The 27,720-nt window shown below is 39.8% G+C and overlaps 1 protein-coding gene across 2 annotated transcripts; it reads right to left on the bottom strand.

Annotated features, from left to right (window-relative positions):
* Positions 1-5,188: 5,188 nt before the first annotated feature.
* Positions 5,189-26,622, bottom strand: RELL1 (RELT like 1). Of its 2 annotated transcripts, none has more exons than XM_040556759.1 (7): positions 26,449-26,622; positions 17,369-17,602; positions 15,609-15,680; positions 14,300-14,357; positions 11,475-11,714; positions 10,793-10,969; positions 5,189-7,718 (listed from the first exon to the last, which is right to left on the bottom strand). In XM_040556759.1, exons 1-7 carry the CDS (start codon positions 26,537-26,539, stop codon positions 7,706-7,708), a joined length of 885 nt encoding a protein of 294 aa, XP_040412693.1. In that variant the 5' UTR covers positions 26,540-26,622; the 3' UTR covers positions 5,189-7,705. The 2 variants fall into 2 exon arrangements, with proteins under 2 accessions (XP_040412693.1, XP_040412695.1); XM_040556761.1 differs by having other exon boundaries at positions 10,782-10,969; positions 26,449-26,621.
* Positions 26,623-27,720: the final 1,098 nt, after the last annotated feature.

The following is a 27,720-nucleotide window of genomic DNA, read 5'->3' as shown; positions in this document are numbered from 1 at the left end:
CATGGATTCTCTAAGAAATTGATATTGATTACAGCGATGTTATGCCTCAACACAAGCAGTTAATTCATTTTTGTTAAATACAATTTTATTTTTTTAAACATGGTTTAATCCAGCTTCACAACAGATTTTTATTAACCAGCCTGGCCACCACTTCTCTTGGGGAGCAACCAACTTACTGCCTGAACTCCTTTACCCATTCCCCCATCCCTCCCTTTCTGCAGTCAGAGAAGAACAATATTCTCATGTACGACTTGATTCAGAGAACAGGATTCTCTCAATGAATCTGGAAAAACGATGGATATCTTTATTTTGTTTTTAACCCAGTTCCTGAAATACAGCTCACAAGCATTCATCTCACAGCCATCATCGTGAAAAAAACTGCGCGGAGGTTGCACCATTCCCTGCTTTGAATCACAAGTGAAATGACTACAGATCAAACAGGACTTAACAGGTTCTTGCTGTACTTCACAACTCTATTCCGTACTAACTGAAAAAAAAAAACCAAATTATTCTGTAGTAAAACCAACAAAACTAGTCTTTCGGGAAATACACCATCCTGATATTACGTCAGGGGGCAGATGACTTAACAAAAAGTACTGAACCAACCCCACAATAAAACTATGTCACATGAAGATTGCAGTTTAATTTGTTTGCTCACTGAGCTCGCTGCTATTTACTGAGCCAGAGATTAGCTTCATTTTTATGAGGCTGCAGAAGCAGAGCAAGGCGAGCCTCTCATCTTAACCTCAAGGATGGCCAGATTTCCAATAGTCTGTGCCCACATATGCTCTCCCTGGCTTTTAACACTTATAGCTGTACCATGAGACAGCAAGTAAGTTACCGAGACTTATCTGGAATGAGAGGAAGGTAAGCAACAGAGGCAACGCAACTGAGTACTACGACCAACATGAATGTATCAAATTAAAATACTGTTTAAGTTTTGATGAAAAACTGTAGGGATTTGGCCAAGAATCTCTTGGAATTAATAACACAGGTTGCTTCCATTTCATGTCTAAGGGTTGATATCTAAATAAAGCTTTATTTTCCTCTAGTTCTCATTTGAGAACTAATTCCAGCAACAAGATGGTATCAAATGACCACAAGGTCATTCATCAGATTAGTTTCTCCATGCAATCTTCAGGAAAAAAAATCCATGCAAATTTCAGTATTTCTGATACAAGATATGCTATATGAAAAGACTTTGCTGTGGCCAAAACCAGTACAAGTTTCTTCACAATGCCTATCCACCCGCCCTCAAAAAAAGAAAAAAAAATCTCCAGGACTGAGGAAATATTACAGGTTTTTAACCCAACAAGTTTCAGTTTGGTAGATAAAAGTGATACAGAGGTTACTCTAAAAAGTATTCAGCCTGTTTTGCCAGAACAAAGCCGCTGTCTGATTTTGGTTATTGTTATATATTAAAAATTTTTAGTGATTAATCTCCTGTTTATACAGACTTGCATATGAAACTCATTCAGTTAGCATCTTCAAAAAAGAAAAGACTCAACATTAATCAAAATAAAAATAAATACACAGATTCCACCCCAATTGCAAATTACTTTTCCAGAGTTGTGCATTGTGTTAATTAGCAGCTGATGCATGCCGCTATTGTTTTGACATGAGCCACGTATATCCTGTTCTCGCCCATCACTTTGATTAAAAATTTGGCTTCAGGAGAAGTTACGTTGTTCCTCTTAATAATTACAGCAGCCACTTCCCGGCCGACTCCAGCCCCATGGATGGGGATAGGGACAGGGCTGCCACCAGCCAAGGCCACCCGGCTCCTACTTCACCCCTTTGGCTCCTGGGGCACAAGAGACCCAGGCACTCAGCCCGGGGAAGCAAAATGCAATTGCTGAGGTACCACTGATTAAATTAGAGCTTTTTGTTGCTACTGTGTTTAACACTTACACACACTTTAGAAAGTTTTCTTGAATTGTCAATAAAAACGTCAATAGCTCCCTCTGCTGCCAACAAATACGTATTTCAGCTGCTCTACCCCAAACCTGTTCCCTGCCTACAGACGATCACACTCCTGCCCATATCCCTCCGTACATCTTCACACAGTGTAAAAACCCTGAAAAACAGAAAATAGCATACACTACATGGGTATTTTAACACTCTCCTAAAGCTGTTGCTTTTAAAGGATAGTTATTTTGAATGTAAGTCAAGATACTGAAGACCAGTATTTTCACATATTCACTACTTTTCAGTGATGATTTCAAAATATCTTATTCCATGCAAACATCACACCATATTACCTGGAGAGAGGAAAGGAGGAACCAAGAGTAGTGGATATTTAAAACAACAAAAAATAATTACAGATCAACTGATTGCACCTGGACTACGTATACTAGTGACTCCCCACACATTTAGTCAACCAAAAGCTCTGATGGTGCTTTAAGTCCCTCTAAGCACATAACAGGCATCTGTGAACCCTTGTGCTAAGGCCAATCCTTGTCACAGGTAACTTCTAATCCAAACTCACCACCAAAACACACCACCAACCCACACCCCCCTGCTCCCGAATAACTGAGAAGTCACTCACTCACTCCAGCAGTTTCCAAGCCTTGCCAGCACGTCTCTTCACAGGCTTCCACCACCTTCCAGCACTACAGGCCCGGGATCTCTCCTGCCTTATCTTCTCTGCTCTGAGGGTCAGGAGAGCAGGTTCCTACTGTCCCAAACTGCTCAGCTTTTTTCCCCCATTCTCCTTGATTCAACCTTACGTATCCTTTTATTATTTTTGCCTCAGAAGATGATCCAATGCAGCTCCTAGGCCAACTGGGTACCTTGCAGCTCTGTGGAGGGGCAGTTCAAAAATCAAGTCAGCCCTGCCACAGGTGGTGCTTCTTAGGCAGCAAGGGGAAGAAATTGCGCATCCAGAGCAAAAGATGATACCAAATTGTGGCAAGAGGAAAAGACTGGTGGTACCTTGTGGTACATGCCTGACAATCGAAGAAAAAAAATGTAGAGAAAACAAGAAAAAGAAATGGAAATTCCATCTAACGTCTGTAGAAGATAACCAGCTTCAAACTCTAAGCAAAACTCCCAAAGACACGACTTCACAAAATATTAGGAAAAGAAAAACCAGTTTAGAGTTTTAGATTTTATCTAGCCAAGCCCCATGCTTTGTTCGTTAATATTAGATAGCCAAAGCTTAATCACTCTGTACCAAGTTTCCTTGTTTATTCATTAGCAGTAGTACTACATGCCTAGCAAGGAAAAGGAAAGAAGAGCCCTAAAGTGCAGAAAGCCAGGTTTAGATAGGTACAAGTTGATTTGTACTGCAAACCACCTGCAGAGCACAGGTGGGAGTATTCAACATCCATTATACATCCAGGAAATTTAACTCCTTAGGAAAAACAGATGCTCATGTTCCACCCCAGTAGGCATCAGTATTATCAAACCAAAATAAACTGTTTGCTCCCTTCAACATGAAACTAGAACTTTTAAGAGTAAGGCACTTTTAAATCCACATCATTTTGTATCAGTATGCAGTGAAGTACCAGGTCAATTTATGTTAAAAAACTGACACCCTTTTCTACAGTCTTTTCCCATTACACTGTCTCCACCCATCTCCCCATCTGTCTTTCAGACTGACTCTACCACCCAGCAACATCTCCCCCCCAGTCCTAGGAGAGGCCCCAGCTGTGTGCACACACTTCAGGAGTACAGGAACAGCCCAGGGTTAGCTTCCACAGAAAGCACACAGATAAAACAACCACCCATAGACTTATTTCAAGCTGAAAGACACTTTCACTTTTTTTTTTTTAAATGAGACCAGCTGGATGAAGTTACATTGTCTTTCCACACAGGACACAAACACTTGTCAGTACAAGGATCTTATGAGGTACCAATTTTGTCAGAGTTTCTGTACCTGGGAAAAACAGGGAAGGAGTTGAGAAAGACCAAATGAAGAGCTACCAAGTACACTACAGTACATCATTCAACTGAGTGTTGGTTACAAAGAAAATCAGAAACGTGAAAAGAAACTGTTTAATCCTTACTGTGTTTCAAGAATTGTACACACACTCTTTACCTGTAAAATCAGGGTTTATTAAAGACAGAAGTAGCTTCCTCATCTGTTTTGCTACAGTAAAGTGAGGTAGCCTGCAGAATTTTGGCATAATGCCTCTGCGAAAAAATAACAATTGTATATTGGGAAGAAAATACGAGCCATGTAAAGAAGTTTTGGGCTGGAAAAAGAACCTTCACATTTCTTTTGAGAACTGAAATATGTCAGTCCAATTATAATAGCATTTCTCAAGATTCAGTACAGCAATCCTTTTTTGTTTAACATATGTGCATATTTAATAAAAGAATGTGTATTATACAATTATAACCACCATCCTTATCTTTTCTGGCATCAGAAAGTGTGTTCAAATTCCAGAAATTCGCTCCCAGCAGTGTCTCAATTCCCTTAGAAAGCTGAGGCCTGGAAGGATTCTCCCCTACCCCCCCTCTCCCCCCCCATTTTTTATTTTTATTTTTTAAATTCTGAATATAAACCATAGCTGCTTTTAAACTTCTAAAACTCAACAGATACAGACCGCAAAACAGACCTTGTGCAATACAGCTAGAAACATCAGAATAACGAACAGAAAAACTGCCAACAGGATGGTTGGAACACTGATAATTACATCTCAGCTAGCCATAACACCTTGCTTTGAGCCTCCTTCACCCTGTTTAGAGAGCAAAACTCATTTTAATGCCATTTACAGACTGTAGTCATCTGTGAGAACATAATGTAACAAATTAAGCATTGTAATATCACTGAGAGACATAGAGGAAGCAATTGCAAAGAGCTTCCTGTCATTTGTAATTTTTCTTTCCATACCTTACAAAAAACAATTGAGAATAATGAGAACATAGCATATTAAAAAAAAGTTTTAACTTTGTATTGTATTTGACGTTAAAGTCCTGATACCTTAAAGGTAAAGGTCTTCAGTCAGATAACAGCTTTGATTAAGTCTTAGATTTTCTTCTTCCTCAGACAAAGTACAGAACAAGTAGCAGTTGCAATTGTTCTTTCTCAAGAAAAGAGAACTCAAGTACATCACACAACTACCTCCATACACAAAAACTCAGTGCAAAGAGATTGCATTACACATTAGGAGTTCAGACAGACTGCTTAATGGCTAAGTTTCATAAAACGGATGCAGGTTTAAGGAAATCACAAGCAAGCTTAAGAATCGATGTTTTATTTACTGCTTGGTAGTACAAAAGTTGTATATAAACTATTTTGTTAAAAATACATCTGATATGCAAAATTAGGAAAGGCTGATTAATATGGCAATATCCATATCACTACAAAATTGCAGAGTGTAGTGTTAAAGGCAATAAAACAGGCACAGTTTCTAAATCCTCTTACCAAAGCAGCAATGCACAAATTAGGTTCTTGCACATACCAGATCTTATTATAATGCCTTCTGTAAGTACTTCATACAGGTAAACAATGTTTTACATGTCCACCACATTTTTATTTCTTTTATTCTACATATTTCTAATGGAATCAAAATAGAAGTGGCTTTTAAATTAAGTAAAAAAATAGGATATTTCTGTTTAAGCTTTCTTTAATCCTTTTGGCTTATTACCTTACCGTATATCCCACCATCCATTAAAACACAGTACTATCAAACTAAAAACTTTTTTTAAAGCTTTTGGGACAGTCTATAACTGCATATCTCCTTTCTGAAAGCTATTTAAAACCGCTTGGCTTTGCCCAATACTCCCTTTTTCCAATAACATTTTATACCATAGCTCTCAATCTCTTAGAAATTGAAAGTTCACTACTATAACCAACACTGACTAAATTATTCTAGAAAAATTAGATCTTTATAGAAATCAAGCGAAGCTCGAAGAAGAAAAAGCAAGAATCTAACAAATGTATGCCTATAAGGTGAGTTTGGTAGTTATGTTATACTTACATGTTGAAGAGATGTTATAAACCAGTCTTAAATTAAGAAGAACAAGGATGCTAAACACTCAAGTACCAGTCCTGGTCAAAGAGTTATTTTAGGTGGTCGAAGTTATTCTAGGTACTCAAAAATGGACAGTTATCTCTGAAAATAATGAATTTTACAAGGTACAATAAACAACTATTTCTTTCCAAGGGCTTAGGTTTTGTTTGTTTTCCCTAAATACAGTATCTGTTAGAAGTATAAACTGATTAGACCTATCGATATCGATACAAGTCAAATGAAGATGACCACAGCACATACGTTCCAGCAACTGTCAAGCAAACTCCATGTTTCTTGACAAGATGTGGCAGTACCTAACACGGTAAACAAGAGTGTTTTTTTTTTTTTTTTAAATTGTTGTACACATTGATTGTTAAGACTACACAAGCCGCTGAAGAAACCTTATTCTCATGTCTGAAAGAGAAACGCAGTTTAGAGCACTCAGACTGAAAGGATTGAAAGCATTAATTTAAAACATACCAAATTCAAAACAAGCACTGATTTTCATGGAGTTCATAGATCAGATTAAATTACTTTATAGTTCTCAGAATATAGTGCAATCTCTACTAAAACGCATTACACAACAGCTTATATTCTTAGGCACTTGGAGCAAATGTTATTTTTCAGTTTCTTTTACACAGCAAAGTTTGCTGAAGTATTGCAATAGTCCCCCCCCACTTCCCCCCCCCAAAAAAAAAAAACACAAAAGAGATCATAATAAGTGGACACAAAAATAACATCACAAAACCATCACTGCCATTTTTAGCAGTAGGTCACACTTAAAATATTAAGGTAGTGTAACAATGGCTTAAGATTTCAATGCCAATGAGAACTGCTACCCTCAGTCCACTTAAGCCACCCTGAAGTACTTTAGTACATAGTCCATAAATTTTTAATGCCATATATTCCATATTCTTATCTAATGGTTGAAATATGTTGCCTTAGCTTAATAAGGAACCTGTGGGTAAAAACAAAAGAGAAAGCCAAAACTATTAGGCATTCTTCAAACAGTAGCAAGCAGTTACAAGAAAATGGGAGAACAAATGGCCTAGAGGAAAGTGACCTTCCCAAAGGTTCACCCAAGTGCATAGAAAAAGATACTCTTTAGCCTAATGTTAAGTAGTTATCAAGGGGGGAAAAAAGACAATAGTATCATTTAAAAACTACATATAGCTAAAATACCCCTTCACAGGGTCAGAGGGCTTACATACTAAAGGCACACATGCAGATCTGGGTGACTGCTTATTTCCTTGTATGTTTTGCTTGGCGACTAACAGTTAGATTAACAGGGTATTTTCATCTTCTGAAGCCTGACTTTTATCTTCAGTGAATGCTTGTCAACTCTGGAAGAACACAGAAGTATCCAGATGGACCAGAGGGGTAAACACAGCTCATCCATAGGGTAATCTTATTACATATAATATTGAGCTCAGTAAAAAAAAAAAGTGTTTGTCTAAGTATTAAAAAAACACTATTTGATAAGGCTTTTTAAATCTTTCCTGTCCAAAAATGTATACGTATTTTTTCTTTCGAAGATGAAGCCCAACATTTGGTACGAGGTCCACAAGGTTCAACAGTAAGTGCCTAAATCTTACTGATTTTACTGGTGAAAAACCATCAACCTTGCATGGATGCCGTCACAACTTGTAAAATGCTACGGTGCCATAAATACATTTCCTTAAATAGTACGCGTCTCTTGGGAGTTTTCTGTTTTCTCCAAAGTGCTAGTAGACAAATTTCTTCTAGAAGCTCCACCTGCAAAAGAATAAAGCAATTCCAAAAATAAGCATGATTAGAAAAGTTAGTTTTAGGATGAGCAGGCCAATTAAAAAGTCAGCAGATGCTCTGGAACGGAAAAAAAAAATGCCACAATTACATAACACGGTGGTTATGCATTACAAGTTTTAGGATGGGAAGTTAGAAAGTAAAGGAGCTAAAAATTCAGCTGGTAATCATGAAGAAGATGGACAAAAACACCGACAAACTGATAAATCGCACTGCAGCGCAAAGCATACACAACTTTGAAAGGGATACTAGGAATGGAAAACATGACATAGCTGCAGCACAACACTCACTAACTTCAGTTTTTGTCTTCTTAGTAGTTTACCATGGAACTGCAAGAGCTCCACTCAGAATTTGGACTAAGTATCTGCCATATATGTACTCCTTTTTATGTACCACTTAAAAAAATTTAAGTAAACTGAAACGATGAAATGCAGTCTGCTCAACAACATGGACCTCAGAGATCTGGAGAAGATGTGCTAAACGTAAAAGATGCAGACAGCAAAATGCTAGGATAAGCTGAAACACTGCAAAGCTCATTTCAGGAAAGTACTAAGAACTTATCAGTTTGGGGCGGGGGAATGAACTCGAGTAGCAGTGAACACAAGCAGCTGGCAACATTACATCATTCAAGTACTGCCCCACTCAGAAATTCCAAGTACAAGAACTCTCAGTAACGGCAGCTAAAGCCAGGCCACAAAGCACAAGTCCCCTGCCTCCAGAAGCTGTAACAAACCTTTTCTGGCAGCAGCTACACGCACATTTGTGCCTTCCTTCTTCCTCCACATCTGAAGATCTGAGCCAAATTCTCTAAAATAATATGCTTTTAACATTTATTGGCTACAGACACAGAAGTCCTAAACATTGCTTATCTGTTCAATTTCAGTAAATTAAGCTATAGTTACTTATTTCAACTTCTAATAAATTATTGAAACAGGGGTCTAGCTAATATCTGTCTATGTATGAAGAGCTTCTCATGGCAGTTGACAAAAACTGATACAGAACCATGCTAGGGAAGAGAATGGTAGGCTTTCAAGCAAAAGCTGTTTATTTTTTGTAGTACAGAGCAAACAAGCCTGGCTAGTTTCCCAGATTGACAAAATAGTTTTGTTGGACTGGAGAGAACTTTACAACAGATTCCACTGAGCTATTTCTCTGCCATTAGAATATTTGTTTTCAGAAAGAGCACCATTTTAAATCCTAAGGGAGGTTATACAATAGAAAACTGCCATAGACTTTTTTTTTAAGCTATCCTCTAATCTAGAGAGCAGCCTATTTTTAGATTAGAGTAGTAATAGTTCAAACTTAGGGAACAAGTTTTATGTAGTTAGAGAATGGCTTTCTTTTATTTAGGAGAGAAAGGAAATTAGAAAACTGAAGTACATAACATTTCTAGATTATTTTGGGGAAAAAAAATAATCTTTTCAAGTGCACAAGTGCATTGGAATTAACTATATTTTCATATATGCCTCTTTCTTGCTATTTTTCTTGTTAAAAGACAGACATTATCTTCCCATTAGTCAAAGGACACGTTACTAAGCCTGATCACACTCCCATTGGAGATATTGGAAAGAAAAAGGTTGCAGAAGTAACAAAACAACCCAGATGGACATGAAGATACCAGTGCAGTTAGCGACGAAATACCCTGCTTTTTACCTTCTTACCCACTGAGTAGAAAAAAAAGTTCACTCAATTTTCCCACCACAGCTTTTTAAGTATTTGGAAATATAGCACACCTCTAAGCCTCTTTCTCAGTAGGAATGATTGAAAGAAATAATACGGGGGTTGTATTTTAATGCTGTGGCATGGTGTCCAGACAAATACAATCAGTTTAACAATCATTTATCTCTGTACTGCCAGTAAAGGTTGGGAGGAAGTAACCCATATAGCAAACCAGCTCTCAGATTTGTCTTCCATGATAAATTAGCAGAGTTACAGAATGCTTTTTTAATGAATACTAAGGAACACTACGGAAAGCCCTCATCTCACACCTTGGCCTTTCACAATTCTACCTTAACACGCTCAAGTAGTTTGGTTTCTTGTTTTTTTTTTTTTTTTAAACACACTCAATTTTCATTTGTGTGCTTTCTTATATTTGAGGTTATTGAGAGTCTGAAACTGGGCTGAGCTGACACACCACTTTAGGCTCTTCCATAGAAAGAGTTTGTTACTGTACACTTGCTCATTTTCTTCAAATCTAGTGCCTTTATTTTGTTATGCCAGAACTCCTTTCTTCCCCAAGAGTCAATCTCTCATGTCACAATTGTGCGAAGTTGCCTTTTCCCTTTAACTGGTCATCAGTAAGAAGGAAACCGTATTATTTTTACATATCTCTACCCCCTATACATTGTCAACTGTCCAAAAAAAAAAGTAGTCAGGGGTGAATTCCAAAAACATGCCAGACATTTTCAACGTGCTTAATGAGATACTTCAAGCAATCCACTGAATTTTAACAACTCAAGAAAATCCCTTCCTCCTGGTTTGGTAACCTACCAGATCCCTGCAAAATGAGCATTTTCATGTGTCTCCATTCTTATTAGCCAAAACTCCACTGACATATCAGGGAGACATCTAGTAAGCAGTCAGCTGATACACACAGCACAGGGCAGCAAGCATAAGGAAGCAGCACTACAGTTACTCCAGTGAAGCAGCTGTCAGCAGCATTTGTTTCTTTTGGGACAGCAGCACATTGTCACTAAGATCTGAACTGCCCATTTACTGTGGATAATTAATATGCATATGTTTTATTTCTTGGACCAGGGATGCCACCTCCACAAAGCAGCTTTCAATTTCCATATCTATCCTGATTTCAAAGTCTAAATAAACAATTAGATAAGAATTTGATAGCTATTTTAGGCTTCACCAATTTACTGTTAACTGATCAAACAACTTTTTCAGGCATTTATAGAAACTTCCAAAATTGCCCAATGATTTTTCACATGGCTCAGATACCCTTTCAACCTTATTTTTCCTCACTGACTACCTTAGTTATTTCACAACATAGCACTTTCGGTGTTAGTCCCCAACATTTGGTACCTGCTGCTTACTCTGAGCTTCTCCTCTCTTGTGTCCCCTGTTTCGCAGGCGTGGCAGGTGCTTCTCTTGCTTCCTGCTTGGCAGGCGTGGCAGGCATATCGCCATTGACGCTCTCCACTCCAGTAACAGACATCAAGCTTTTCCGTTCTTTGGAATTGGATTTGTGCTCCACTTTTGTGACTCTAAATCTGAAGTGTCCAAAAGAGAGATTCAGTTGCATTTCCCTGGATATTAGCTAGATCATTCTCAGTATCCAAGATATGGATATACACATGTTTTTAGATAGGGGCATCTGAAGACCTAGACGTTAGAGCACATGCCCATGCATACCCAGCTCCACTTCAGAGCAATCTTCCTTTCTATTACCTGTGCATACTTTTAAGACACACTGCTACTGAACAGCACTCTCAGGGACCTGCTTTTTAAAAACAATCCCACAGATTCTATACTACTAAGAACAGTAATTTTCTAAGACAACTACAATATAAGATAGTTTTAATTCCTAACTGGAAGCAGAATTACGTCATTTTTATAGCTCATAGTTAATCAAGAAACATCAAATTAAGAAAGAAGAATTTACTCTAAAAAACAGAATCGCTGATTCTATAGAGTTAAATCGATAGACAGCTGATCCAACATGGACCACTGTAGCATCCCTAAGGAAAGCATACAATAAAGTGGCATCAATCTTACCTTCCCACAGAAAGTACTGTAACCTCTCCAAGACGACTTCTTCTGTGTTCTTTGGATTTGTGAGCTGGCTTTATATGATGCCATCGTTTGTGGCTACAGCGAGTACAAACATCCTTTTCTACTACTCCTCCAACAGTATGGAAGTGATGGCCTTTGCAGCTGTGTTTAAATGGAGCAGTACCAGGTGACAAAGGAGACCCTGGACTCGTTGGACTCCCAGGAGTGGCAGGAGATGAAGGGCTATATGAAAAAGTATAAAGGAAAGGCAGAGTTTACTATTAAAGCCTGTTTCAAAAAAGAAAAAAAAAGAATCAAGTGTAACCTTCAGTTGTATCTAATAGCCATTTTTTGAGGGACAGTTTATTTCTGAGGATATGGGGTTTAAGGTTCCCTCCAGTATATTTTTGCAGTTAAAAATCACTTCCATCAATTAATTCTTCAGGAGTCATGTGGTTAATATAACTACTAGAAAGTAAAAGGAAGTGAAAAAGATCAGGCTAAAATAGAGAAAAATAGGTTAATTGCACATATACAGAGGAAAGCATCTAATCAGCTGATTAAATTTACACTTGAAGAATTAATAAAGGTGTTTCACTGTTGTTATGGCATCTTTAAGAACTCACAGGAAAAGGACATAGTCCTACAATACTGCAAAGAGGCAAAACTAAATATCTATCAGAGAAAAGGAATTAACATGTCACTCAGTCTAAGCTTCAGAAAAACGCTTTATAAAGCATATATAAAGGACCTGTAAAACAAAAAAGAAAAGGCATTACAACAACCAAAAATGCATCTATAGAGAATAACCAATGGAATTAATCTGATTTTCTTCTAAAACAGAAAAGCAGACAACACAAAGTAAAAACGTACTTTTGGACTTAAGCATCAGTTTTGACACTGCCTTACAACATGTTCTCACAAAGCAAGCTAGAACTCAGTGTGTTACAGGTGAAATTACTATAGCTTAAGGTAGCACACCCTGTTTAAAAAAGACATACCAGAAAGTTACATATCAGTAGATTACTGTGAAACTGGAAAGACATACTAAACACAGTTATTCTGGTCCTGATGATAGTCAGAGTTTTAAATAATTCCTTGGGTAATGGAATAGAAGAATAGCTAAGAATCTGTGAACTTTGGGTCACCTATAGTATCTGTAGAGAACAAGGCCAGAAACGAGGATGATCAGAGGAAAGTGTGAGAAACACACTCACACATACAGAAATATTATCAAAAATACTAGGTGTGTTGCAACATAAATTTCAGTACCTTAGCAGAAAAACAAAAAACTTTAAAAGCCTTGATTAAAAAGCAGCTAGCCAGGTAAAATTCTTCAGACAAAGAAAGTAAAAATCACGAGCTGAACTTGAATTATTAGCATGTTGTTGCTTTAAAGGGACAAATTTCACCATGGAAATAAGAACACAACCTGTCAACCTAATAAAGTTACAATTCTAAGCTTTGATCATGGAACACAGCATCCAGTTTTAGGAATGTTACTTCAAGAAAATAAGAGAGTCCATGGAAAACAAAAGTACAAAGACATAAAACCTGCCATGGTAAACATCCATTACCTGGATGTTTATTTTCAAAATAAAAATATCAACAGGAGACGTTTAATGGTCTTAAAATAAATAAAAGAATTTTATAAGAGAAATAGAATCTGTTTAACATGTCTGAAGCAAAGACAAGAAGTAATGGCTCTAAATGCCAGATGTGCAGATTTAGCTTTGCTATTATTATTCCTACTATTAGGAAGTGTTTCACAGTGGACTGAACATACAAAAAATGTAATGGATTTGCACTCAAGTTACTAAAGCTTTGGAAGCATCTGACAAATTATGCAAGAGCAAACCATCATATCTTTCAGTAGCCTCATAAGACCCTTTTCCCTTCCCCTTTTTATATTTTCATTCACCAGTCAAACTCTTCAAGTAACATTACACAGACCTACACAAAATGTCTGAGTTGAAATTGAACCAAACATTTCTGCTGGACCGTATAAAATTTCAAAATAATCCCTACTTTTAAGAACTCATTCTGTTAAATTCAAATTAATTCTTCAATAATCAAGCCCCTCACGTTAAGATAGGAGATAAATGGTTGCACATTCAACTCTGTTTTGCTAAAAGAATGCTCCCACTTAATTTTATTAGTGACAGCACTACTTGAATCTCCGTCTTCTCTGCCTTGAATAGGATTACATATAAAGAGTAGAGTAACACAGACTCAGTTTAAAAATACTTAAAAGTACTTATACCTGTATGTAAACAGAATGATATGTCTGCAGCTCAAGGGCTAAACTACTATCTCCATGTAAATTTTTTAATAGATGTGCGGTGGAAAAAAATAAGAGGTATGCCAGCCAATGTGTATTACCACCATTATAATGGAAAAGATTAAAACAGAAGGAGACATTGAAAGAGGTATCTACTTCAGGCATCCATACAAACGAAGCAAGCACTGCTTGCAACGAAGCAAGCACTCTTTCAAATCAGCAGCAAGTTTGGACTACACCGACTCATAATTAACCGCACCCTAAAGTAAACAATTATTTGCAGCCTCTGTAAATCTTTAGCCCAAGAAGCAATAAAATGCTTTTTACAGACATAGAACATACAACCAGAATCGCCAGTTACTATAGTAGGGCTTACATTAAAATGTAGTGACTCAAAGATACGACAAGGAAATCAAACTGTTATCCTCTTAGCTGACAACTACAGTAAGTGATATAGTCTTAGGAAAGTGCATAGGAAATAAAACCCTTTGAAAGGGTACATTTTTAGTTGCCTCAGGAAACACACATTAAAAAGTTGAGCAATTACCTTTCAGGTTCAAGGACACTGCTATCTGCTACCATGGCCTTTAAAACATCAGCATTTGCTGTAATGAGAAGAAAGAATTCTTCAAAACTGTACAGCTCTACTTTTAGAAAAGCAAATAGTAAAATTAAAGGTGCTCAAAGAACTTTTATCTAGAATGAAGACAGCTGCACTACGTATATCTCCAGAAAGGCAAGAGAGAACATTATGCTAAAAATGTTAATAGAATTTTCTTAACAGAATTTCTTAACAGGGAATTTTCTTAACAGAAGCTACTCAAATTACAGCTCACATTGTACTCAAAGATCTGCTCCAATACAAGTCATGTAACAGCCATCTGCACAAAACTCCTAAAACAAGATCCCCCAAAATCTTAAAACATCCATTTGATCACAGGTGCATCATCACCTCTTATGTATAAAGCAACTTAAGGTAAAAAGCACCAGTTCAAATGAGCCCTACAAAAATACAAAATAATTACTAGCCATGAACTACATATTGCTCACGTGTTCTAAGGAAAAAAATAAGTGGACCTAATCCCAACCTTGATGAAAAATACACAATCTCAAAGCCCTAAGAGTTATTAAAGGGGGAAAAATAAAATTACACATTTTCCAGAACGCTAGGCTTCATTCACAGGTAACTCAAAGTAAACTCAATGCTTAGGAGACCTTTGATTTACACAAATGTAAAATTAAAAGGCTAAAGGTTTTTATAGTGTAAAATTATGGTCTCCTACATGTTTCTTTGACTAGTAAATATGTTCTGAACTAACCAAGCATTCCTCAGGCTGCTTGTGTGGTTTTACTTTTCCCAGTCATACCGTTTTTATCACGTATTTTGTGCATACAGCACATGAAGATATCACGTCTGAAATTCAAAGTCAGAGCTAGTCTACTCTACTCTTTCAGTTACATACAAATCTTTCATCAGAGAACAGCTCCAGGAATCATTTTGAGACAAAATGCTTGATCTGGTCAAAACATTAGAATCTGACATGCTTTAAATATTAAGAAAACAAGCTTGAGCTTGTACTTCAAAAATAAGCAAAAAGCTTAAAAAAATAAACACCTAATAGAGGATTAAGAAAACATTTGAACCAAACTTACTATACAAAATTATTTTCAGGTAAGCAAAAAACTTCCTTTTTGTTTGAAATGATCACCTCCTGAAGGCAATCTCAAAGAGTTAAGCATTTATATAAAGGTTATTAAATGAAAACATATGTGCATATCAAACTTCTGAATATTTTCAAAAGCTTTTATCAGACACCACCACAAAGGCTCCTAACTTCAATATCATCGTACTATACCTTCATTTTTCATAATGTAGTTAATAATTTGTCCCACAGTGTCACTATTCTCATGTGCCGTTTCATTCATTTCTGTAAAAGGAAATAAGTATGTTGTCAATAGCTTGGCCTTTCAGAAGAAAAAAATTAGTTATTTAAAAAAAAAATCACTAAAATACCCCACCTTCAAAAAAACAAAAACCACAAAAGATGTTACATTAAAGATACTTTTTTTAAAAAAATGCTTTAACATTCATTTAAGACTTGAAAAAGCTCAATATTTTCATAAACACACATCAAAATTCTTTTTATAGCTACTTAGGAGACACAAACAATCCCAAACATAGGGAAGAAAACAAACAAACAAAATCATTAAACTGTCTCAAGTCACTATTTTAAAATAAGTATTATTGACTTCTAGTATAAGAAGGATCCATTTAAGCTTTTCTCCACAACCACAAGGACATGAAACGATTTTTTTTTTTAATTTATAAATATATAAAAGATTCGCATATGACTACAGGAGGAAGGGATTTAGGAGAGAAGCATCATGACTATACTTAATACTTCTGGGGTTGACTGCTGTCAATAACAATACTGGAAGCTTCCCCAGAATACCCACAGAACACTGAAAGACTGGGGAGGAAAAAAAAGCAAGAGGCACAGCTTTGTCCTTCCCTAACAGACAATGTCCATAGGCATATCTACCTTGAAAAACATCACAGGATGGAGGCAAGTTTGATAGGCCAGGCCTTGAATTTGTCTCTAAGAAGGGAATTCGGGGCTTCCCTGTCTCTTCACCCACCGTTCGGCTTCTTCATCCTGATGGCTACAAGTTTATAATGCAACTTACACAGCTACTTCCTCCCGCTAAGACCTAGAACCTGTCCCCTCTCACTGCCACTCACCTCGGTGTCACCTCTCCCTCGAGCTACGGGATGAAACATGCCCTCTGGCTGAGTGCATGCCCCAGGCAGTGAGTGCTGAAGAACACAGCAGTACATCATCACTGCAACACCTGGCTCTACCATGGGCTCTACCTTACGGCTGAGGCACTCTAATTTGCAGATCTTATGGACCTGCTGACAGGCTGTCAATTAACTGGGAGAAAGGACAACAAGTGATTCAGCCCCCCTTTTACCAAGCCAAATGCTGTACATAACACACTCTCCTTGCTCTTTTTTTTCCCCCGAGAGAAGATGGGAATAAAGAGCCATAAAACAAGAGCACAAAAGAAGTATCTTTAAGAAAAAATGTAAGCAGCGCACCATGTAAAAGAAGGATGCAGACAGTCAGCCCAAAGGCTCAGTTTTATCATGAGATGGAAGATGAGAATGACAACACAAGAATAAGATTGCTAAACATAAACCTAAGATTTTCAGCTTTTAACAGCAGCTTTTTGTCACTCCTCAGTGTTCAATACATTGTTACCACCAGCAAGTGGAATGCACAAAAGCAAACTGGGGACTCCAATTGCAGCGTACAGTTACAAACAAATATGTTGGATACTTCAAACCTTCTGTAAACTCATAATCCATTCTAAAGAACTTGTGTGGGAAGCTAGAGGAAGCTTAGTTTTGACCGGCAAAAATCAAAAAGTAATAGACATATTAAATAGCCATATTATAATATACATTATAAACAGTAATAAAAATACTTCTCTTAATATTTATGATGTCTAATCCAGACAGAGAAATGTCAGAAGCCTCACAATGGGTTATTCCATGTTAGCTGCAACATACAGGAACAATAAAAAGATGTGTATTAGACACACTGGTTACCTATTTTCTCCTCAGGCTTTTCCTCTTCTATTTGTTCAGCCTCTGTTGTACAACGATACCCTTTTTTCTTAAGGACGTGACAGATGAGGATCCCCAAGAGACCCATGATGAAGAAAACAGGAACCAATGCAAAGGCAATATACTCCAGATGGTCAGGCGTGCTGTTGTTGCCAGTTGTCACAGTAGTTGTCTGTAAACCGCGGCTTTCCAAGACCTGCACAAACTCTCCGTTGCCTGCGTAATGGAATAAACACAGTTTTTACAATAGACCACAAATGCCTTTGAAGCCTTTAGAAAACTGTGAGTATGGCCAAATCCCAAGAGCATTAACGGGATGTACCTCCTGCAATGACTTGGAAGGGCAAGGTGTACTCTAGGTTTAGAGCTCACCCCTGTAACAGTCAGTATTTAAGCTGTAGCATGGTCAAACACTAACTCAATAACAAAAAATAGGCATTTTAATATTAAACTATGAAGTTAATGGGTATATATTCCATGTTAAAGATTGGCCTTTTGAATTACAAGGTCATAGGGAATTTAGATTGGAAGCAACCTCTGAAGCTCCTTAGTCCAAACCCTGCTAAAAGCAGCTCTGAGTAGATCAGGGTGCTCAGGTACCCACGTAGTCTGAAGGATGGAGATTCTATATTTCTGTGCAAACTGTTCCAATATTTGACCACCTTTAGGGCAAATACACAGATTTAAAATCTCCGCACCTTCTTATACATCAGATATTAAAGTATACATCTGATTGCAACTAAATTCGACTGCTCAGCTAAATCCAAAAAATATATTCACATATTCAAAATTCCTTCTGAGACCCTAGAGTATATAGGCACATACACCTCATTTATAAAGATTTGTATATTACTCAATATGCAAGAATATTCCTGCATTTCTACTTTCTATTCTCCTTGACTTTAGCTGAAAAACATTTTTAGAATAACAACAAAAGAGACCAATAAAAAAACTAACATTGTATTTTAGCCTATTTTCTACCTACTTATTTTAAAACAGACGAGGCAATTCATAATTTTTCTATTAAATCAGTTGAAGGAATGAAGACTCATCAGAAAACCATTTACATGATATTGATGCTTCCACAAGAGAAATATGTAAAACCATCTGCATCCTCATTTAAAAAAAAATAATCTCCAGAAAATTGCAGAAAGAGCATTATTCCATAACCACGTCTACTGTGCCAGCTACATAACTACGTTGTATTCGAAAAATAGCAGTATGGTGACAGATAGCTAAGAAAAGATACGTAAAACTGCATTTAGATATTTATCTTAAATTTTCTTTATACCAAAACACTATCCATTTACTTTTAAAGTATTTCTGAATTTTTCAGAACTCTTTGAATATCAGTTCAGTAATAACTAATACACAAGACTTGCTCAAAGTGAAAAATACTGGCACTTTTTTGAAATAATTGATCAAAACCTCCCTTAGCTTTAAAAAACGCATTAAGCATTTCTCTGAACCAATTTGCTACACGATAGTAGGAATGCGGAAAACAGAAGGAAATCCAAATAAACGTCTGAATAGATCTGGAGGCTGAATGAACTCTAAATGTTAAAATAAAATCTCAGGATGTTTGCTTTGGACAAAGCCAAATGGCCTAGCTTGCTTACAAAACCAAAACTTTTTTTTTTTTTTTTAAAGAAGCCAGCTACCCTACAGATAACTGTATGCCGAACTTACTAGGTAGCTACCCTTTAGTAGCTCTAACTTATGCCAAGATAGGACAACTGATCAGCATATACACAATCTAACACAGAAATTGCAATTCTTTTACACTCACTACATGGAAACAAAAGAAAAAAATAACTGAAAAAGTTGCTTTCACTGTTTTTCTAAGAATTTTTAATTCACATTTTAATATATTAAAATGAAATGTGTTTGTTTTTCTTGAGGGGGGAAGGGAACGACCTTAAAACAATAGGCTTTTAAATTTCTCCAGTTCATCACAGAATTTACTTCCTAGGCAGGCAAAGAGCCATCATATCATCTTTATTTTGATGACTACAATGTTTCAGAACCTAAGAAATCCAACTGAAATAGTATATATCACAAGCTCAAAAAGGTATTAATAAATTAGCATTCATTCAACTGTAAGGCAAACAGGCGCTTTGATTTTGGTGCATGTTATCCATTTTAAGAATGAATGGGAAAGATGCAGCGCATGATTGCAAGGACATCAGCAGTCACTAACAAAACCAACAGGTGGAAGGACAAATGAGAAGTGCCACAAAATGAATTTGACTCAATTGTTTTTTAATGTTTTCCACCTCTTTGTGGCAAAAGCAGCATGCATTACCCTAACAAATTATATCTCCTGACGTTCCTCCATAACCACAGTAGGTAATTCCCACTTCAAACCAGAGAGCAAGTGCCTCCAGCTCTCCAAGCTGTGGTTCATTACTGCGGCTCCAGATGCAAAATTGCTTTGTGAGGTCCCCTTGGTCCTACCCCACTTGATTTGCTCCTGACAGACCATTATCCTGAAACCAGTTTTAAAGTGGACCACCAAGATGATCCAGGTTTAGGAAAAAATGCCTTAAGTAGCATTTGCTTTTTAAAGCAGTCGCTTGAGTGAATCAGTATACTTGCGGTTTGGCAAACTGCTCTATCAAGGCCATCAAGAGACCGAGCAAGCTGAGGTGGAGGAACAAGCATCCGTGGGCAAGGAAAGATGAGTATCTCTAGAACAAGCCTTCCTGAAGTAATTGGAGTAACATGGAGCCATGGTCTTGCAGGACGTCTACAAAAATAAAGGGCTGGGGGGGGGGGGAATAAACTACGTGTAACGAATAGTGTTCTGCATAATTGTTTTTAGATCATCAACTTGACAGCCACCGAAGATATGCATACAATTTAGAATGCAAAGCTAACCAAAGGTGGACATGAGCAACAGAAGAGAAAAATTATGCAAAAGAAACAAGAAAATGGATCCCAACTGCTACTGAATGCTCACAGCGAACAAGAACCTCTGCATGAACTCAAGCCAACCCCAAGTTCACAAGAAACTAACGACAGAGCCACATCACGTTTTCAGAAGGACAGGTCTTTTATAAGCTATAGCTGATCCCCACCCTTCAAAAAAAAAAATAGCAAGCCACCAGGCACTCCTCAGGTTAACGCTCCCAGCCCTTTTTATGAAGGCTGAACCTTCATACTGGTTCTAGCATTACTACCCACACCCAAAGACCGTGATCTCCCTCTCCACCTCAGCAGCGGCTCAAGAATATTTTACAAAACCTTTAGGAAACAGAACATATGAGGAAAGAAGTTGGCACATTAAGGAAAAAATACCTCATCTTTCATTAAATTACACCTTTTACCTGGCCTAGCCAGGCCTATTAACATTCTAGTTAAACACTTCACGTTAGCAAAACGATGTCTGACCACAACAAAACCTCTGTGACCACAGCATCTTGATGGCTGTAAGAAGAATGAGGCTGGACTGGACTACGTACGCAAAGGTACTCTGTAATAAACCTTCTTCCCCCTTCAAGTTTCCGAGGTTCACAGCACACAGAGACCGCAGCACCTCGGCAAGGCCGCCCCACCCGGTGCTGGTGTCCCCAGCAGGATTAACTGTTCCAGCACGCCGCAGGCCACCCGGGCCTAAAGAGCCGGCAAGGGCAGCAGCTCCCACACGTACGGGTTTCCCTCTCACCACAAACAGAGGGGCAGAACAAGTCCTTCCTCAGTACCTACTGCCACAATACCAGATCTTGCTTGCGCCAGGTTACAGAATTACGCTCTCCTTGGTTGCTGCAGCATGAAAAGGTTTCATATTTAGCACAATCGCTCTCAACTCCCTGAGATAAGCTCCAGTTCAGCAAAAAGCTTTGCCGTCAGCGTTAATCTAAACAGACAGTTCTCAGACTTCTCATAAAGCACAAGTGAAATCTCTAGAAAGATTTAATATTCCCTAAACAACAGCTCAGTCTGTTGAAAAGTTTTTTTGTTTGTTTTTTTGTAGCAAAGAACATAACCATTTAGTTATAAGTAATATGAAACATCATTAAAATAATGCATTGTCTTCATTTTTCTGAATCTCCCATACTGAACTTAAGTATAAGCCACATCCTAACGGACTACTTTAAGCACATTCCACTTATTGCATTGTTTAATTTATAGCAATAAACCCATAAACAATGATGTAATCTCTCTGCTCTGCCGATAAATCCGACTGTTACATCAGGTTTTGCCTATTATGCCCATGCCATATTGAAATATTACAGCATACCTTTTAAAGAGCTTTGTTTATACTTTATGAATTGGATTGTTCTAGCAATCAATCTGCTAAAAATAACTACATACACATGTACTACCATATCCATGCCGTTCAAGGAGTTGCATGACCATATTTCCTGCTTTCAGGCATGAAAATGAAATACAGGTTTCAATCTCACAATATACAGAAACAAACTATTGTTGGCCTTAATGTCAATTGAATTGTTGGAAAAATTAGGTATGCTTGACGTACAACCTACTGAAGTGCAGTACAAGACAAATGAAATGTTCAGAAAAGACACTGCTTAAACATCTCAGCTTAGCGTAGCTGGAAGACACACCTCACTAGCAGCATTACTTTAAGCAATTCTCTCCCTGCTTCTTTTTGTGCCAGTTCACTCATCTGTGGAAAAGGGGGAATCAGCCAGGGTTCAAATAGTTTAAATAAAAAAATAGTTTTATACTTTTATATAGTTTTATATAGTTTTATATAGTTTTATATACTTTTATATAGTTTTATTTTTTTAATGCTCGGGCGTTTTCTGTTTTTCTTTCTTTAACGTCTGAACCACTTTCCCATTCAACTCACCATGTGATCCTAGAAACATCTACCAGGCACAATGAAAGCACTGCACAGCCCAGCAATGCCACCAGAAATGGGCAGGCAAACCTGACAGGCTCACGCTGCAAGGGAAAGGCAGCTGGGCATCACACCCCGTGTTTCTTTTTCTCCTGGCTCTAGTGGAAGTATTCTTACATAGGATTAAGCTACGACACCTCCCATCTCCATGCTGGACATCTATAAAGGTAGACGGATGTACACCTTGATATAAAGCACTCATTTTAAGCATGATTCAATGTAAAACTTTTGTTAATTCAATTACATACTTTTAAACTCAGACATAAGTCAAAAATTTTGTTTATTAGTTCAATTTCCTGAATACATGCTAAATATCTCAATCTTAAGATCTTCAGAAAACATTTAAAAATTCCCTAAGGTAATGACGTTTTAGGGAACTTAACGAACTGGCCGGCTTATGTCCCTTAGCAATTCAGAAGCGGTGGATATTTTCTTAAAAGAAACAAGCTCTAAATCAGCTCTTTACTTTTGTTCAGTACATTCAACATATTTAGATAAGTAAAATAAAATGCAGTAGAGGTTGCTGTTGTCACAGTAATTTCACTTTTCAGAATCACAATTCAAACACTGAGCAGTGACTTTCCACAGACCGTTGATGGTAAATATGCATTGATTTAATACAGGCTGTTAGTTATTTTAATTACAGTAAACCTAGCCAGAACGGTTTACCACAACTTCAAATTAAATACACTTTTTAAGAGTTACCTAATTTAAATAGGATTTTCCTATTCTGAGTCAAATTTCCTTTGCATAACTAAGCAGATGAAACAACAAGAAGTTTTGGTCACAAGTCAAAACATACATACATTTAGGGACTCTTGGGGCTTCTCTGCCTTATTAGTATCATCATAGCTATAGAGACCAGGGTAGACTATAGAAAAGGCTGCAAGGAACAGGTTAAAAAAGGCTTTTTTTCCAAAAGGAAAAACTGTAAGGGAAGACAACCTGTTGCCTACCATTTGCTTCACCTATTGTTCACGGAAATTGTACATTAGGGAATATCCACAAACTGAACAACAAATGTTATCATCTAGGAGGAACATTCAGCAAGTTTGTGAATTCCGCTTAGCTTTTAGCTTCCTTGTAGTAGTAACAAGAAGCTACAAAGAGAAGCGAAATAAGCAGGAAGTCTGATGAGAAAAGGAAGCCACATGATGACAGAACATAATGACAACTCGTAACGGTACTGCCAATTGCCTTAGAGGTTAAGCAAGGTTGTTCAAGGTCTGCTGTCAGGAACTTACGAACAGACTTCAAAACCTTCATTAGGTTTGTCACAAGAAGTACCTCGAACAAGAGAGCAGAAGGATCAACCACGCTGCTTTACAGAACCACAGGACAGTGAGGCCAGCAGGGCCCCCTGGAGACACCTGCTCCAGCCCCTGCTCCAGCAGGGACACCCACAGCAGGGTGCCCAGCACCACGTCCATGCGGCTGCTGAAGACCTCCAAGACCCCACAGCCTCTCTGGGCAGCCTGTGCCAGGGCTCCTCACCCAAAACTAGCTCCACATCCTGAACCTTAACAGTCAGATGCATGCAGACGGTCTCAGGGATGACCTGTCTTTACAAAACACCTAGCAGCACCTTCACTACCCAACATCACATGCAAAACCATAGAACTGAGTCTTTCACAGTACCTCATGTTGGATCCCGCTAGAGCCCTTCAGTTAGAGGCTGAGTTTTTGGCTCACTAAAGTTATCACAAGATTTGTAATGACCTCAGCAAAGGCAAATTTTGCAGTAGGTCTTTGAAAGAAAGCCTTCTCCTCTGAACTTTGAGAGTTAAGTCTCTGCCAGGATGAACTCTTTCCCAGTCCCTATTTATTTCTCAATTACATGCCATACAAACACTGTTTCGACAAGCTGTCTACAAAAACTTTTAGACGGGCTTCCCTGAAAGCTGGGGGGAGAGCTGAGAGAGGAGATAGCTCCTAAGCAAGGGCAGGTCCCATTAACAGCAAAGCATAGCCAAAAGCATCAGTGTACAATGCGTGTAACTCTCAGCTATTTTAAACCATCGCAATTTCTACACTCCCAGACAGAGCTTGTTATGAGCTCAGAAGAAAGGACAAACTTAATCTTGTCAGTTGCCCAGTCTGTCCAAATAACCACACCATGAGGATATCTGGCATTATTAAGAATTCAAAACCAAAACCAATGAAGACAAAAATATCTAGAGCAGTTCAGCCCTGACAAAAAAAAAAAATATGCTACGAACAGCAGGAAGAGAGGCTCAGTCCATTCCTTGTATGTGATACAAGATGCAGCTGGTAATACCGAGCAAATACTGAGACAAAAACCTTATGCTCTGCTACTTGCCAGTGTTAAAACTGCAGTGCTTATGGGGTAATGGCTTGGGTCACTATGTGAGCAGCCGAGAGTTCATACTGCAAAAACATGCAGAACTGATGCTTTGCATTTGCATTTCTGCGGGAACACTTTTCCTCAGATCTCAGCTTTCAAATACAGCCTGCACTCCATGCAATTAACAAAGTGCACTTAACCGATGTGGCTGTCAAAAAAAACCCTCCTGGACATATCAGATATTTGAAGTTATTCCACACTATTGGTAAATTTAGAAGTGCAAACAGCATGAAGTCAATGCTACCAAACACAGCAAATCAGTGCTTTTGTGCAAACATTCACACTAGTTGAGATCTGTCACAAATCAATTTTAATCAAAACCAGTATAACTTCTGTGTGAAGATACAGCAGAAAGCATTTTACAAACCTCAGAGGAAGGAGGGAAAAAAAAAAAAAAAAGACCCATTCTTTCACAGCTTTTGCATTTCCTGTTACACTTCGCAACTTTCAGCTTTCAGAAGTACAGCCCTATTCATCTGATTTACGAGTCTAAATTACAGGTATAGTCACTAAATCCTACCAACGCACGTGGCATACTAACGGCTCCTCAGTATAAGTGCCTTCAAGCTCAGTGAAACAAGCTTGTTTATAACATTTCAAAAGAGTCAGCACAAGCCCACATATATCCATCTTTTCGTCATACCAACTACCAGTCAACACAGACCTAAAATTCAGGCTGGCTGGCCTCTTTCAGTGAAACTGACTAGTTGGACTGAGGCGGGGAGGAGGGAGGAAGAAGTCTGATACTGTTAATACCTTCAGCACCATCCTACAGGTCCCGGTTGTGCCTACTGGTACTACTTTCTGCTCTCCTGAAGAGAAAGGGTGGACTGGACGACGAGCCTCCCGACCCTCTTTCTTTCAGAAAAAGGAATAGTAGGTGGTAGGTATCTCAGCCCTTCCTGACCAAGCCAGCCTGCGCCAACCAGTAATGCCCCATTTACAAAGGTAAGTATAAAAGCACTCAAAACACGCAGCGCCCAATTTCACGCTAATAATCACGCTCATCTTAACTGCTCCCACTGTGTTTGCTCTCGACCAGCCCGGTGCACTCTTATCGGTGCCCTACCACCCGAGCGGAATAAAGGCACTCACAAAGTCATGCCGCCTCAAAACGAGCATCAGCCTGGGCAGCGTGAGGAGCGCAGACCCGCGCAGAAAGGAGCACGTTGCAGTACGTTTGCTGTGTGTTTTGCACTCCAGACAGGACAGACAAGCTCAGTTTCTCTCCGAGATTATCAGTACCACAACATTTGGAGTTAGACATAAACAAAGAAAACGTCACTTAAAAACTAACTTCCTGTGGAGCTTGCATGCACCCGAGCAGCTTCCAGACTTCCTAAGGGCCCCAAGAAACCGAGCTCCCAAACCCCAAACACGACGCCAGGTTTAACTGCACAGCAGCCAGCCGAGCAGGAGCAGTTAGTTCTTCGACCCGCTCCTATTCCGTGAGTCACCCACTGAGCGAACCAACTCCAGGACAGTCACCGGACCCGGATTTGTACAGTTAGTTACTTTTTTTCCCCCATTTTCCCACCCGGCTCCCGGCCACACCAGCAGCAGGGACGCGACGAGCCGCTCTGCCCCGAAGCTCCGCGCACCGATCCCGGCAGCAGCAGGGCAGGGCCCACCCGGCTCCCCCCGGCAAGGGACACCCCAGCTTCCCCCGGCTGGGCCAAGCAGGGCTCGGGCGGGCCCCGAGCAGCCGGTGCCCGGCAGGGAGAGCGCCGGGCTCCCCGGGGAGCAGCGGCGGGACCGGTCGAGGGCGATGGGGGGGGGGGGTCCCGGCTCCCATTTTCTCCCCCCACCGCCCCCGCCGCGACCCACCGAGAGCGGAGCGGTGCCCCCCGAGCCATGCGACCGTCGGGCCCTGCGAGGGGGCAGCCGGCGGGGTCCCGCTGGTCGCTGCCGGAGCCATCCCTGCGCCTCGCTCCCGCTGACTCCGCGCTGGCAGCGCCGCCGGGCCCGGCCCAGCTCAGCCCGGCCCAGCCCAGCCCAGCCCACCGGCGGCGGGGCGCGCCCGGCCCGCATGGCGCCTGCGCCGGGTCGCCGGCCCGGGGCGGTGCTGTGGCGGAGGGGGGTGGACCGGTGCTTTCTGCCTGGCTGTAAGGAGGGGGAAGGTGTTTGTGGTGCGCCCTTATAAAGAGTTTTCGATGTTCGCCCCCTTCGTAGATAACATTAGCGGGGGTGAGGGAGCGCTGGCGCAGGGTGCCCGGGCGGCTTTCGAGGATCTGCAAGGAGGAGACCCCACAGCTTCTCTGGGCACCCTGCTGTGGGTGTCCCTGCTGGAGCAGGGGCTGGAACAGGTGCGCCCAGAGGGCCCTGCCGGCCTCACCAGCCTGGTATCATACAGCAAAGCCCGTAGGACGGCTTTCTAGCCCTGGTGACAGCTGTAGCCGCTCCCTGCCCGCGAAGCACCTCACCCCTAGCAGCACCGTGCTAGCGCCAGGTGGAGGCAGGGCTGCTTGCCAAGTGTGGCATCGTGGCCCAACAGCCCCTGAGGCCAGTAGAGTTTGCTCCTTGCCCAACTTGCTTAGTGTTGATCAGGTGCTGCAGCAGCTCCCAAGCACCTAGGTGCCATGCCGAGCTCTTGGGGTTGCCCACAGCATCTCAGGAGGGCTGGTTCAGGTGCATCTCTCTCAAGGGTTTCAGCCACAGTTGGAGAAGACCCCTCTGCCACCACTGCCCCTGGGGGACCCTCACTGCCAGGGCATGGCACAAAGGCTGAGGAGATCTGGTGGGGATGGTCGCTCTGCACCAGGACTGCCCCACACCCACAAGGAGCGGTGCTGGTTACCAGAGCCAGTTGAAGCTATTCAGTGTAATGGTGGGGCAGTAGGGGCCTGCATGGCAATGGTGAAGGTGCCACTGCCTCAGTATTCACACTGAGGCTCACAAATGTTCATAACCTTCATGCAACTCTTCATTAATTAGCCCTTAGCTCACAGGGCACCACTCCTACGCTTGCCCTTTTTTACCTCTTCCAATCCATGAGACCTCAAATTTGTACTTGTACACCTTGATTCTTCACAGTTCAACTCCAGCATAGATTTACATCCTGTTAAACCAGCTCACATGCTTAGACCTTGGCCCACTTTG

Source organism: Cygnus olor, chromosome 4 (genome assembly GCF_009769625.2).
Source record: "Cygnus olor isolate bCygOlo1 chromosome 4, bCygOlo1.pri.v2, whole genome shotgun sequence".
NCBI lineage: Eukaryota > Metazoa > Chordata > Aves > Anseriformes > Anatidae > Cygnus > Cygnus olor.
This window is presented reverse-complemented; position numbering and strand designations above follow the sequence as displayed.